This window comes from Saccopteryx leptura, chromosome 6 (assembly GCF_036850995.1).
Source record: "Saccopteryx leptura isolate mSacLep1 chromosome 6, mSacLep1_pri_phased_curated, whole genome shotgun sequence".
NCBI classification, from domain to species: domain Eukaryota; kingdom Metazoa; phylum Chordata; class Mammalia; order Chiroptera; family Emballonuridae; genus Saccopteryx; species Saccopteryx leptura.
In genome coordinates this window covers 39,538,364-39,553,429 of record NC_089508.1, presented here as the reverse complement: position 1 = coordinate 39,553,429, position 15,066 = coordinate 39,538,364, and the positions used below count along the sequence as shown (strand labels likewise).

Sequence of the window (15,066 nt, the reverse complement as noted above, 5' to 3'; positions counted from 1 at the left end):
AGCGTCATCATATCGCGTCGATTCCCTCCTTTCTTCCCGGCCCCTGTGAGGTACGGGAACCCGGAAGGGCCGGCGCACAGCTCCGCCTCTGGCGCGACTAACCACGGGAGGGCAAGGGTAGTAGCTCGCAGATGGACCTGGAAGTCGGCCAGCGAGGAGCATGGAGGCGCCCTGGGGGTTCATCAATGTGGAGCCGGGCTGGTATGTCTCTTCCCAGCAGTCGGAGGAGGAGGAGGCGGAGTCGGAAGAGTTGAGTCCGTTGCTAAGCAACGTAAGTACGCTCCGCTAGCTTCTTGGCGCCGGCTGCCACCCGGCTCCCCTGAAATGCCTGACAAATAAGACCCGAAAAGGAAGGAGGGTGGCACGGGGAAAGAGGCATGGTGCCCAAAGGCAGCAGCCGAGATTCAGATGCGATCTGGCGGAGCTCATGAATGTGACAGCAGCCTAATGTGCCCTAGGAAGAAAAACTGACTTAGAGGTGCAGGCTGGCGCTGGTGGGACTGGTGCAGCGGATGCCGGACTGGAGGAGCAGCCCTAGGGTTATGTAGCTCACGGCTTCTTGTTGATATCTTTGTCAGCTTCCTGTTTCCTCCACCAGTCTTGTGAGATTTTTGCAAGAGTCACAAGATTTTTATTTTCTCAACTTAGTCATTGGGGGCCTGTAAACATCTTAATACAGAGATCCTTAACGTTGAAGGAGTGGAGGTGGCCCAGTGATAAGTACACAACGCTTTCCTGACCTTGAAGCCTGTGCAATGTGCACTCAGCTTTTAAACTCAAGTCCCTGCACTGTAACTGATTCTAGGACCTTGTTCCCAAATGCTATTTTGAAGGAAGGTGTTTTCAGGGATATCCTCACCAGAGCAACATGAATTACTGATTATACCCACATTGCAAAGTATTCCTGATCATCCTTCCAGTTGGGCAGGCTTAATTCTTTAAGTATATAAAGAGAAATTAGTGTTGCAGTACCAGTAATTGAGGAGCAACAGTTGTGTACAGCAGCCTTGAAATGACTCAGGAATTCTTCAATAATCACATGAGCTGAGGCCGTCAGCCCCCTTCCCTCCCCATTCCATTCCTATCCTATCTTAATCTTTGCAGTCACAAGATTAGTCAGTCATGGCTCTTCCTGAAGGCTACCTGGCTTTTGTGCTGGTAGAGATGGTTTTCCTAGGAAACTATATTTTTGGAGCTGCGCTAGTGGGAGGTGAGAAGGGACAGAAAGGAAACCAACCAGTGCTAATTGAGCAACTAGTGTGTCAACTAATGCCTGAGGTTTGCAGATTTTCTCTATAACTTGTCAGTCATTTCTTGGTGAAGCTTAAACCCATCATCCAAACATTTAACACTATTAAAATTTTATTTAGAAATTAAATTTAATGGGGTGACATTGATCAATAAGAGTACATAGGTTTCAGGTAAACATCTCTATAGCATTTGAACTGTTGATTATGTTGTGCGCCTATCACCCCAAATCAAATCATTTTCTGTCACTGTAAATTTGTTCCTCTTTATTCCCTCCCCCCTGGTAAGCATTTCACTTTTATCTGTGTCCAGGAGTCTCAGTTTTATCTCCTATCTCTGTGCAAAATCAAATAGTTCTTAGCTTTTTCTGGTTTACTTATTTAGTATAATGTTCTCAAGGTCCATCCATGTACGTCATTTCTTATGGCTGAGTAGTATTCCATTGTATATATGTACCACATCTCCTTTATCCAGTCCTCTATTAAGGGACACTTTGGTTGTTTCCATGTCTTGGCCACTGTGAATGATGTTGCAATGAACACGGGGCTGCATATGTTTTTGAGGTTTTTGGGTAGATACTTAGTATTACTGGGTTATATGGTAATTCTATTCTTAATTTTTTGAGGAACCACCATACTGTCTTCTACAATGTCTATATCAGTTTATATTCCCACTAGCAGTGAATGAGGGTTCCTTCTTCTTCACAGCCTCTCCAACACTTGTTATTACCTGCCTTGAAGACAACAGCCAGTGTAACAGGTGTGAGGTGGTATTCACTGTAGTTTTGACTTGCATTTCTCTAATAGCTAGTAAAGATGAGCATCTTTTCATATACCTATTTGTTGTCTGTCTTCATGGGAGAAGTATCTGTTCAGCTCCTCTCCCCCTTTTTTTTTTTTTTTTTACAGAGAGAGTCAGAGAGAGGGACAGACAGGGACAGACAGACAGGAACAGAGAGAGATGAGAAGCATCAATCATCAGTTTTTCGTTGTGACACCTTAGTTGTTCATTGATTACTTTCTCATGTGCCTTGACTGTGGGGCTACAGCAGACCGAGTAACCCCTTGCTCAAGCCAGCAACCTTGGGTCCAAGCTGGTGAGCTTTTGCTCAAACCAGATGAGCCCGCACTTAAGCTGGCAACCTTGGGGTCTCGAACCTGGGTCCTCTGCATCCCAGTCTGACCCTCTATCCACTGTGCCACCGCCTGGTCAGGCTCCTCTCCCCATTTTTTAATTTGCTTGTTTGCTTGTATGTTGATGAGCTTTATGAGTTCTATATATTTCGGATATTAATCCTTTCTAGGACTTAATGGGATATAGTTCCATTTTTTTATTTTTGACTTTACTTTCTTTGCCTTTGGGGTCAAATTCCTAAATTGTTCTTTATGACCAAGGTCCATGAGCTTACTACCAGTTATCTTCTATGTAATTTATTGTTTCAGATTTTATATTTAGGTCTTTGATCCATTTTGAATTAATTTTTGTGCAGGGGGACAAACTCTAGTCAGGTTTCATTCTTTTGCATGTGTCTTTCCAGTGTTCCCAGCACCATTTATCGAAGAATGTCTTTTCTTCATTGTATGTTTTTGGCTTCTTTATCAAAGATTATTTGTCCATATACATGTGGTTTTGTTTCTGGGCCCCCTATTTCATTGGTCTTTGTTCCATTAGCCTGTGTGTTGTATTTCTGCCAATACCATGCTGTTTTAATTATTGTGACTCTGCAGTAGAATTTGAAGTCAGGTAGTGCGATTCCTCCGACTCTGTTTTTTTCCCTCAGAATTGCTTTGGCTATTCAGGGTCTTTTGTGGTTCCATACAAATCTGGTGATTATTTTGTTGTTCTATTTCTTTTAAAAATGACATTGGGGTTTTAATGGGGATTGTATTAAATCTGTATATTACTTTGGGTAATATGGCCATTTTAAATATGTGGATTCTTCCAATTCATGAACACGGAGTATCTTTCAATTTTGTCATGTCTTTTTCAACCTCTGTTAACAATGTTTTGTAGTTTTCAGTATATAGGTCTTCACATCTTTAGTTGAGTTTATTCCTAGGTATTTTTTGTTGTTGCAATTGTAAAATAAATTGTGTTTCCCAGTTTATTTTCTGATTTCATTTTGGTGTATGGGAAAGGAGTAGACTTTTGTATTTTGAGTTTGTGTCCTGCAACGTGACTGTATTTGTTTATTGTTTCTAATAGTTTTTTGGTGGAGTCTGTGGAGTTTTCTATATACAGGATCATGTAATCTGCAGAAAGTGATACCTTTACTTTTTCTTTCCCAATATTGATGCCTTTTATTTCTTTCCCATACCTGATTACTCTGGCTAAAACTTCTTGTGCTATGTTGAATAAGAGTGGAAAGAATGGTGATCCTCATCTTGTTCCTGATTTTAGAGGAAAAGCTTTCAGTTTTTTACCATTTAGTATGATATTGGCTGATGGTTTCTCATATATGGTCTTTATTATATTGAGGTACTTTACTTCTATATTCTTTTTACTGAGTGTTTTAAACATAAATAGATGTTTTATGTTATCAAATGCCTTTTCTGCATCTATCAATAGGATCATATGATTTTTGTTTATTGTTTTCTTTATTTTTTATTTTTTCATTTTTCCGAAGCTGGAAACGGGGAGGCAGTCATACAGACTCCCGCATGAGCCCAACCGGGTTCCACCTGGCATGCCCACCAGGGAGCGATGTTCTGCCCCTCTGGGGCATCGCTCTGTTGCAACCAGAGCCACTCTAGCACCTGAGGCAGAGGCCACAGAGCCATCCCCAGCGCCCGGGCCATCTTTGCTCCAATGGAGCCTCGGCTGCGGGAGGGGAAGAGAGAGACAGAGAGGAAGGAGAGGGGGAAGGGTGGAGAAGCAGATGGGCGCTTCTCCTGTGTGCCCTGGCCGGGAATCAAACCCGGGACTCCTGCACGCCAGGCCAACACTCCACCGCTGAGCCAACCGGCCAGGACCTCATTGTTTTCTTGATGTGGTATACTACATTGATCAATTTGCATATATTGAACCATCCTTGTGACCCTGGAATAAATCCCACTTGATTGTGAGGTACTACTTTTTTAATATATTGTTGTATTCGATTTACTAGCATTTCTATTTAGAGATATTGGTCTGTAGTTTTCTTTTTCTGTATTGTCCTTGCCAGGTTTTGATATCAGGGTTATGTTGTCCTTATAAATTGTGTTAGGGAGTATTGCTTCTTCATCTGTATTTTGGATGACTTTGAGAAGGATATGTACCAAATCTTCTTTGAATGTTTGGTAGAATTCACTAGTGTAGCCATCTCGTCCTGGACTTTTATTTTGGGAGAAGTTTTTGATTGTTGTGTCTATTTCCTCCCTACTTATAGGTCTATTTAGGTTTTCTACTTCTTTGTGACTCAGTGTAGAAAGATTTCATAGCTCTACGAACTTACCATTTCTTCTAGATTGTGAATTTGGTGGCATATGGTCTTTAATAGTATTCTGGTATGATCCTTTGTATATCTGATATCTGTGGTAATTTCTCCTCTTTCGTTTCTGATTTTGTTATATGAATAATTTCTCTTTTTTCCTTAGTGAGTCTAGCTATGGGTTTGTCAATTTTATTAATCTTTTCAAAGAAACAGCTCTTTATTGTATTAATTTTACTGTAGCTTTTTGTTCTCTATTTCATTTAGTTCTCTTAAGTTTTACTCTTTCCTTTCTTCTGCTGACTTTGGATTAACTTTGTTCTTCTTTTTCTAGTTCTTTCAGATGTAATGTTTGGTTGTTTACTTGGGATCTCTCTTGTTTCTTGATATAAGCCAGTAATGATTTAAACTTCTCTTATTACTGCTTTCGATGCATTCCAGAAATTTTGATATGTCATGTTGTTATTCTCATTTGTCTGTATATATCTTTTACCTATGCTTGTTTCTTCTTTGACCCAGACATTTTTTAGATATTTAATGTCCACATTTTTTGTGGATTTCTTTACTTTTTTTTGCAGTTGAATTCTAATTTTAGAGCTTTACAGTCAATATGGTTGATATAATTCCATCTTCATGAATTTGTTGAGGCTAGGTTTGTGGCTCAACATATGGTCTATCCTTGAAAATACTCAGTGCACACTGGAAAAGTATGTATGATCTGATGTTCTGATATGAAATGTTCCGTAAATGTCTATTATGTCCATTTGGTCTAGTGCAGTGGTCGGAAAACTCATTAGTCAACAGAGCCAAATATCAACAGTACAACGATTGAAAATTTTTTTGATAGCCAATTTTTTAACTTAAACTATATAGATAGGTACATTCCTTATTGAGGTAGCACCTGCATGTGGTATTTTGTGGAAAAGCCACACTCAAGAGACCAAAGAGCCGCATGTGGCTCGCGAGCCGCAGTTTGCTGACCAAGAGGTCTAATGTGTCATTTAAGGCCAATATTTCTTTATGGATTTTCTGTTTGAATAATCTACCCTAACTGTCAATGGTGTGTTGAGATATCCAACTATGGTTGTATTTTTGTCTGTTACTTTTTCGTTCTGTTAGAAGATGCCTTATATATACATTTTGGTGCTCCTTGATTTGGTGCATATATATTAAGAAGTGTTATGTCTTCTTGATACAATGTCCCCTTTATCATTATGAAATGTCCATCTTTGTCTCTTGTTACCTTTGTTGTCTTGAAGTTAGTATTGTCAGATATAAGTTTGGCTACACCAGCTTTTCTTTGGGTATTACTGGCTTGAAGAATCATTTTCCATCCTTTCACTCTGAGTCTACTTTTGTCCTTGCAGTTTAGATGTGTCTCTTGAAGGCAGCAAGTGGTTGGGTTTTGCTTTTTGATCCAATCTGCTACTGTATACCTCTTTACTGATCAGTTTAGTTCATTTACATTTAGGTTAATTATTGATGTATGAGGATTTCCTATAGCTGTTTTATCTTTTGTTTTCTGGTAGCTCTGTGTCTCCTTTGGTTCTTCTCTTTTGTGTTTCTGTCTGTTGTTTTTGTTTGATGGTATTCCATACTTCTTTTCTTTGTTTACTTTTTTTTTAAAACTATGTGTTTCAGTGTTGGTTTTTTTGTGGGTGGTTACCTTTATATTATTAAGAAAAAAATGTTCTTATGTACAAGAGTCCCTTGTCATATGAGTGCTTCTGCCCTCCATCGTCCTTTGCTACTACAGATCTTTATCCTCTCCCCTTTTATGTTTTTTGTTGTCGTAGATTATCCTTATTAATATTGTAACCTTGTTGGAGCTTTTACTTGTAATTTTGTATTGTTTTGTTCTTTGTAGCTAGTAGAATAACTCCCTTGAGTATTCCTAAAGTGGAGGTTTTCTGGTGATAAATTCCCTGAACTCCTGTATGTCTAGAATTTTTTTATTTCTCCTTCATATTGGAAGGATAACTTTGATGGATATAGTATTCTTGGCTGGCAATTTCTTCTTTTCAGTATTTTGAATGTTTGGTTTTACTCTCTTCTGGCTTGTAGAATTTTCTGCTGAGAAGTCTGACGGTAACCTCATGGCCCTTCCTTAATATGTTATGTTCTTCTTTTCCCTAGCTGCCTTGAGGATTCTTTCATTGTCATTGATTTTTGACACTTATTACAATGTGCCTAGGAGAAGGTCTTTTTGGGTTGAGGTAACTAGGCATTCTGGTTGCTTCTCATAGTAAAGGATCTACCTCTTTCCATAGGCTTTGTAAATTCTAATCACTTATTTGTTTCAATAGGTTCTTCGTTTTCTTTTCACTCTCCTCTTTTTCTGGTGTACATATTATAATATTGCTCTTTCTGGTGTAGTCAGACAGGTCTCATGGAGCTCTCTCAGTTTTTAAAATCTTGAGTTTCTCTTTTCTCCCTCTGTATCATCTCTAGTTGGCTGTCTTTACTGTCATCGAATCTCTCTTCTATGTGGCCTGTTTTGGGGTTTTTGTTCCTCCCCCTCCCTTTCCCCCTATGTGGCCTGTTATATTAGCTAATCTTGCTGGCTCATTTTTCAATTCATGTATTGAGTTCTTCATCTCTGTTTATAAAGTACTTGTTTTGTTTTCAGAGCTCATTAAATTACCTATCAGTGTTTTCTTTCATCTCATTGAACATTTTCAGAACTTTTAATTTTGAATTCTCTATTGTCAAGGTTTCCATGTAATTGAAATTGCTTTCTGGAGATTTTTCAATTTTCTTTCTCAACTGCATCTCTTTCTTGGTAGGCAGGGTATTAGTTTTTCTCTGCCGTGGTGGCATTTAATAGTGGTATTGTTAAAAAATCAAGCCCCCCCCCAAAAAAAAGAAAAAAAAAGCCTGGTCAGGCAGTGACGTAGTGGATAGAGCATTGAGCTGGGGTGCTGAGAACTCAGGTTCAAAACCCTGAGGTCACCAGCTGGAGTGTGGGATCATAGACATGACCCCATGGTCACTGGCTTGAGCCCAAGGTCACTGGCTGATTCCAAGGTCACTGGCTTTAACAAGGGTCACTGGCTCAGCTGAAGCCCCCCAGTCAAGGCACATATGAGAAAGCAACAGTGAACAACCAAAGTGCCGCAACAGTGAGTTGGTGCTTCTCATCTCTCTCCTTTTCTGTCTGTCTGTCCCTGCCTACCCCTCTGTCTTTCTCACTCAAAAAAAATTAAGCAAAAAACAACAAAAACTTAAAAATAAAAGAGAGAACCCAGGAAAAAAAGAACAAACATAATAAACTAATAATCAAAACAAATAAAACAACAGAAAAATACAAAAATAAAAACAAAAAAATAGAGGAAAATAAAGCTCACCCTCAAACCAAAGCAAACAGAAAAGGAGTGGTATTGTACTTGCAAGAGGTTTTTCTATTTGTTTCCAGTAGGTGGTGCTGGATTGCAAACTGTAGCTCTGTATAATCTCTTAGTTGACCTCCGCTGAGATGTTGCTGTCTTGATGAGGGGGTGGGGTATGCTGTGAGGACTTGAGAGCTTTAGCAATGGTGATATCCAGCTCCTCCCTGCATCTCAACAGACCAGGGAAGCAGACAGAGCACCTTTGTTCTTCAGGAGAAAGGATGGCTCTGTAGAACTAGTTGTGGGGTATGCCTCTGCCACTCTCCATACCTGCAAGGGGAGAGAGGAAGGATCTGGGAGGTGGGGGCGTGGCACTTTGTATTTCTGTATCTTGGTCTCAAATGTGGGCCGCCAGTAGATCATGGGAACATTAGCCGTGATCCCATGCTCTGCCACCACTTTGGTTCAGTATCTCTCCAAATGCTCCCCAGTCTCTTCGTTCCTCCTGACAGAAGACCCAGACACTCCAGGTTTCTTGCCTCTCTGGATCCCTGGTGATGAAAGCCCAGACAATCAGGGCCTCTCCCCTCTTGGAGCCCCACTGCAGTGCTTATCTCCCCCTCCCTCATTTTCACCCTTCCTACCTTTAGTCGACTGGATGTGCAGATCTTTTCAGGCAATACTGGTAGCCCATCTGGGGTTCCTTTACTGTGTTATAGCTGTTCAATTTGCTGTAATTTCAAGAGGAGCCATCAGGAGTATCTCTCATGCTGCCGTTACTCTGATGTCATCCCTAACACTATTAAATTTGTGTGCTTACAGGAACTTCACAGACAAGGATCCCCAGGTGTGTCATATGGTTTCTCAGTGTTTAATTTGATGAATGCCATCATGGGAAGTGGCATCCTTGGCTTAGCTTATGTTATGGCTCATACTGGTATTCTTGGATTTAGGTGAGTTTTTTCTTTTTTTTTACCATTCCTTTAAAAAAAATTATTGAATTTATTGGGGTGACATTGGTTAATAAAGTTATACAGGTTTCAGGTGCATAATTCCATAATACATCATCTGTATATTATATAGTGTGTTCACCACCCCAAGTCAAGTCTTGCTCTATCATCATCATCTATTCCCACTCTACCCTCTCTCATCGTTACATTTTCTTTTCCATTTTGATAGTACAATGAGAAAAATGAGATAGGCTCTAGAAGCTGGTGTTTTACAATTTCTAGTTACATTATTTCAGGGGTTTTAGCATTTCCTGCTACTCATACATTGTTGCTAGTCTGTAGCTTAGAGGGTTTACTGTATAATTTGAATTTTTTATCCAACAGTGTGGCTAATTTTAAAAAGTAGAAACTTGATCCACACTCATTTATAACCTCTCTAAGTGACTTGTTTTGTCAAGTTGGCCAAAGTGAATTCAAATTTATCAGCCATGCAGGTTACTTATAAATAGCAATTTTGTGAGTATAAGTAAAGCACATAATCTTTTCATTTCTATCTATCTCCTCCTCTCTTCCCACTATTAAGTAGTCATGTTTTCCTCTCTGAGGCCAGACATGTTCTGGGCCTGTTCCTTTTCATCTTTTAAGACTGTTCATGTACCACTTTGCCCAAAATAAAGACATTCCTGGCTTTTCTCTGTTTCCATAGTACTTTGTATATTTATTCTGTTATTATCATGTAATATAATGATTTGTTCTCAAATTCGTTTCCCCATCAAATTCTGAAATCCTTTAGAACTGGACCTTACCTTTAGCATCTCGCACTATAGTTAACAGAATGAACAAGTTCGTTTTGTCAATAGAAGCAGACCTATTTTATTAGGCAGTTTGGACTACACAGTCTCATTTAGGTTTTTTATTTTGAATTTTTTGATAAGCAAACCAACTTTTAAGTAGGTCAGCTTGCTTTTATTATGGAATGTAGTCACAAATTTTCATAATTTTAAAACTTCAAAGCTATTGTGATACCGTAGGCAAGACGTAATTATAGGACTTAATTTTTGTTCCCTTTGGAAAATCATGTTTTATACTCCAGGGTCTTACATGCAGATATATACCAGTGAACATGTGCTCTCTGAATCATAACACACATCACACTTTCCATTTGGTGACAACAGATTTTTTTTATGAAGTCTCTGATGTTCATTTACTGACAAGTGTACTTTAACCTCTCACTTTTGCAACTTATTAACAAGTATTAAATGGAACACAAAGATAGGATTTCTTCAACTATTAGGACACTCCACTGGGGATAGCTTGTAGAAGCTTAGACTGTCAGTATCATCCTGAGAATGTATGGGGGATTATACATGTTTCTTTTCACATTGTTGCTGACTGGACCCCAGTTGCTACATTGTTTGTATATTTTTCAAATTGTGTTATCACAAGTGTGTTAACTGAATTGGGGGTGGGTTGGTGAGTATTTGTGTGTGTTTAATAGATGCTAGGTTTAAAGCCAGTAGGTACGGCCACCACTACAGATGCCTGGCCCATGCAGGTTCGCATTGGATTCGAACAGACAGTAATGAAACAACGGAGCCATAAACTGGTGGGCCATTACCTTTGATCCTAGCTTGTACCCGGCAGGCAAGTAAAAACACACACTGGGCTCCAAAACCCACTCATTCAGTGCTCACAAAGCTACTGACTTATCCGAGTTTCCTGGAATCAAAGGTTTCTAGCTCACTAGCCTTATTCACCTCTGTTCCCCATCTCTTTCCTTCTCCCTGCACAAACTCTGCACAAACTGACTTCTTCTTCAGCATTCCACCATTTTGGCTGCTTCTCCTGGCCTCCTCTACGTGGCCTTTCTCTGCTCTCCTCTCTAATGCTAATCTCAGGAACTGAGATAAAGCAAGCTCCCGGTCTGCCCCACTTTATAGTGAAGAAACCAAAACCTTTAATCCAATATACAAACAAGGAAGTCTCTAATACAAAGTCACTTATCTGAGGCATAATGGGATTCCTCATGAGAGTGCACCACCCCACATCAAAAAGTGGAAAAGGCGGCCCTGGCCGGTTGGCTCAGCGGTAGAGCGTCGGCCTGGCTTGTGGGGGACCCGGGTTTGATTCCCGGCCAGGGCACATAGGAGAAGCGCCCATTTGCTTCTCCACCCCCACCCCCCTCCTTCCTCTCTGTCTCTCTCTTCCCCGCCCGCAGCCAAGGCTCCATTGGAGCAAAGATGGCCCAGGCGCTGGGGATGGCTCCTTGGCCTCTGCCCCAGGCGCTAGAGTGGCTCTGGTCGCGGCAGGGCGACGCCCCGGAGGGGCAGAGCATCGCCCCCTGGTGGGCAGAGCGTCGCCCCTGGTGGGCATGCCGGGTGGATCCCGGTCGGGCGCATGCGGGAGTCTGTCTGACTATCTCTCCCGGTTTCCAGCTTCAGAAAAAAAAAAAAAAAAAAAAAAAAAAAAAAGGTGGAAAAGGCAAAAAAAAAAAAAATTGGAAAAGGCTTAGTCCCAAAACCAAGCCCCAGGCTACAAGGATCCTATTTGCCCACAGCCCTTCCCCAACACACATTAATATAATCACGCCCATCCCAAGCAAGAAGGGCAACTAATACCATCACTTGGGCGACGGGCTTCCACGTGGGCAGCGTTGTCTTTAACAAGGTGAACATAATATATTTTATCTGCCCAACACTAGGAAATTGTTCTTTTTCTTTTTTAGTCTTTTTTTTAATTAACAATTTTAATTTATTGTGTTGATTTGGTTTCACGTGTAGCACTCAAATAACCTCTTCACACTAAATTGTGTCCCCCTCATGCCGCATGCACAGTCTCTTTCCACCCCTATTTCCCCCTTGGCCCTGGTCCCCCTAACCCTGGTCCCCTAACTCCAGCCCCCTTTTCCCTCTGGCTATTGCTACCCTGTTGTCTGTATGTATGTGTTATGTATATATATTTTTGGCTAATCTCTTTACCTTCTTTGATTCAGTCCCCTCTTACCTTTTCCCTCTGATAGCTGTCCATCTGTTCCCTGTGACCCTGCCTCTATTTCTATTTTGTTCCTCGGTGTATTGTGTTCATTAGATTCAACATATAGGCCCTAGCCGGTTGGCTCAGCAGTAGCGCGTCGGGCTGGGTTTGATTCCCAGTCAGGGCACACAGGAGAAGCAACTGTCTGCTTCTCCACCCCTCCCCTTCCACCTTCTCTCTCTATCTCTCTCTTTCTCTCTCTGTTCCTCTACTGCAGCCATGGCTTGAATATTTCAAGCAAGTTGGCCCTGGGGTGCTGAGGATGACTCTATGGCCTTGCCTCAGGCACTAACATAGCTCAGTTGCTGAACAACAGAGCAGCAACCCCAGATGGCCAGAGCATTGCCTGGTAGGGGCCTGCTGGGTGGATCCTGGTCAGAGCACATGCGGGAGTCTATCTCACTGCCTCCCCGCCTCTCACATAATTAAAAAAATAAAAATTTAACATTTAAGTGAGGTCATGTGGTATTTGTCTTTCCCTGCCTGGTTTATTTCACTTAGCTTAATAATCTTCAGGTCTATCCACGCTGTCACAAAAGGTAAAATTTTTTTATTTTCTATATCCACGTAATATTCCATTGTGTATATGTACCCCAGTTTTTTAATCCACTCGTCCACTGACGGACACTTGGGCTGTTTCCAGATCTTGGCTATTGCAGTGAACATGGAGGTGCATATTTCCTTTTGAATTAGTGTTTTGGGATTCTTAGGATATATTTCTAAAAGTGGGATAGCTGGGTCATAAGGCAGTATCATTTTTAATTTTTTGAAGAAACGCCACACTTTTTCTACAGTGGCCTCATGAGTCGGCATTCCCACCAGCAGTAGGAAATTCAGTTTTAATTCAATATTATAAATAAAGATGTGATAGGGAATTACACATTGTTCAAACAAGAGGAATGGATGAAAGTAGAAGGGAGAAGACAATGAGATTTCACAGCTAAAACTTTTGTTTAGACTTAGAATAGGAAAAGTAGACATAAAGGGAAATACTGTGAGATTATTGAATGGCTGGACCAGCAGTCAGCAGACGAGTGGTAAATAGGAAGTTTGTTTTTACTTAAAGTTTATTTCTTTCTGATTTTTTTTATTTTAAAAGCAGTATATTTCCATTTAAATAAAATTTTTTGAATACAGAAGACAATCTTTTTACTTTCTTTAATGACCATAATCCAACTACTCAAAGACAGCCTCTGTGAGCATTTAAATGTGAAAAAATTTGTTGTTGTAATGAGGTACCATAAGAAAACTTTGTTTTGTTTTTTATATTTTAGTTTCTTGCTGCTGATACTTGCTCTCCTCGCTTCTTTCTCAGTTCATCTCCTGCTTAGTATGTGTATTCAGACAGGTGAGTAAAAACATTATGCTGATTCATTTGATAAACCAACCCCTGGAGACTGTATCCGTGTACAAGAGTGGATGTCTCAAATCTAATTCCCAGCAGGCATTCATTATTATAGGTAGGGTGGTTGAAGTGGAGAATTTCAAAAGGCCAGGATATATAGAGTCAATCTGATTGGGGGATATCCATGGATAGGATGGGAGAAGGAAACTAGCATTCTTACCTGCCTTTCACCACAACACAACATAGTTTCCTGGCGTAAAATACATTGGGCGAAGGGCCTGAAAGGAGTCCACAGGAGCCAGACCTTATGCTTACGGGGAAGCAGTAGACAGGTGTTCATTCTGATCGTTATTTGTCCTAGGGGTAATCATTTCCTCAAGGAGCACCCTTTCCCAGGCCTACTGCTGCCTTCCCTGCCAGAGAAGGGTGGCAGATTTACGATTGTAGGAGAAAATGTCACTAAGCTTTGGATTTATTTAAATAGTTGGTATTGGTCCTGGCTGGTTGGCTCAGCGATAGAGTGTCGGCCCTGTATGTGGAAGTCCCGGGTTCAATTCCTGGTCAGGGCACACAGGAGAAGCAACCATCTGCTTCTCTACTCCTCCACCCCTTGCTTCTCTCTCTCTCTTTCTCTTTTCCCCTCCTGCAGTCATGGCTGGACTGGAGCAAGTTGGTCCTGGGTATGACGATGGCTCCATGACCTCCACCTCAGGCAGTGGGAGGAACTTAGTTGCTGAGCCAATGGAGTGGTACTCCAGATGGGCAGAGCATCACTCCCTGGTGGGCTTGCCAGGTGGATCCCAGTTGGGGCACATATGGGAGTCTGTCTCTGCCTTCCCTCTTCTCACTGAATAAAATAGAGAGAGAAATATATAAAATAAATAAAAATGGAATTTTTCTGGCTTAAACATGAAGTAAAAAAATGCCCAAAGGGGACCCGGGTTCGATTCCCGGCCAGGGCACATAGGAGAAGCGCCCATTTGCTTCTCCACCCCTCCGCCGCGCTTTCCTCTCTGTCTCTCTCTTCCCCTCCCGCAGCCGAGGCTCCATTGGAGCAAGGATGGCCCGGGCGCTGGGGATGGCTCTGTGGCCTCTGCCTCAGGCGCTAGAGTGGCTCTGGTCATAATATGGCGACGCCCAGGATGGGCAGAGCATCGCCCCCTGGTGGGCAGAGCGTCGCCTCTGGTGGGCGTGCCGGGTGGATCCCGGTCGGGCGCATGCGGGAGTCTGTCTGACTGTCTCTCCCTGTTTCCAGCTTCAGAAAAATGGAAAAAAAAAAAAAAAAAAAAAAAAAAAAATGCCCAAAGGTATTTTGTGAGAATTTTAAGACTGTTCAGAACGCAGTTCTAAATCCACCCCACCAGTCTATTTTCCTAAAATCTTTCTATGCCTCAGACATACCTTTATATACAAAGCATTTCTAAACATCAGGGATTCTAATTCCTAGAATCTGTGGATTTAGAAATATATTTTTAACAAGTCCTCTAGGTCAGTGGTCCCCAACCTTTTTTGGGCTACGGACCGGTTTAATGTCAGAAAATATCAATATTTTCACGGACCGGCCTATAGGGTGGGATGGATAAATGTATCACGTGACCAAGACAAGCGTCAAGAGTGAGCCTTAGATGGATGTAACAGAGGGAATCTGGTCATTTTTTAAAAATAAAACATTGTTGACAAGCGTCAAGAGTGAGCCTTAGATGGATATAACAGAGGGAATCTGGTCATTTTTTAAAAATAAAACATTGTTCA

At 41.3% G+C, this 15,066-nt stretch overlaps 1 protein-coding gene across 2 annotated transcripts in view; it reads left to right on the top strand.

The window, feature by feature from the left end:
- The first annotated feature begins 140 nt into the window (after positions 1–140).
- SLC38A6 (solute carrier family 38 member 6) overlaps positions 141–15,066 on the top strand; it is an 88,562-nt gene continuing 73,636 nt past the window's right edge. The window contains exons 1-3 of one of the 2 annotated variants that reach the window (XM_066388452.1): positions 141–271; positions 8,809–8,939; positions 13,244–13,317. In XM_066388452.1, coding sequence (XP_066244549.1) covers positions 161–271; positions 8,809–8,939; positions 13,244–13,317 — 316 coding nt within the window. In that variant the 5' untranslated portion in view covers positions 141–160. Of the gene's footprint in view, positions 272–361; positions 479–8,808; positions 8,940–13,243; positions 13,318–15,066 lie in introns of those variants that run through there. The other variant, XM_066388453.1, reaches the window with a different exon arrangement.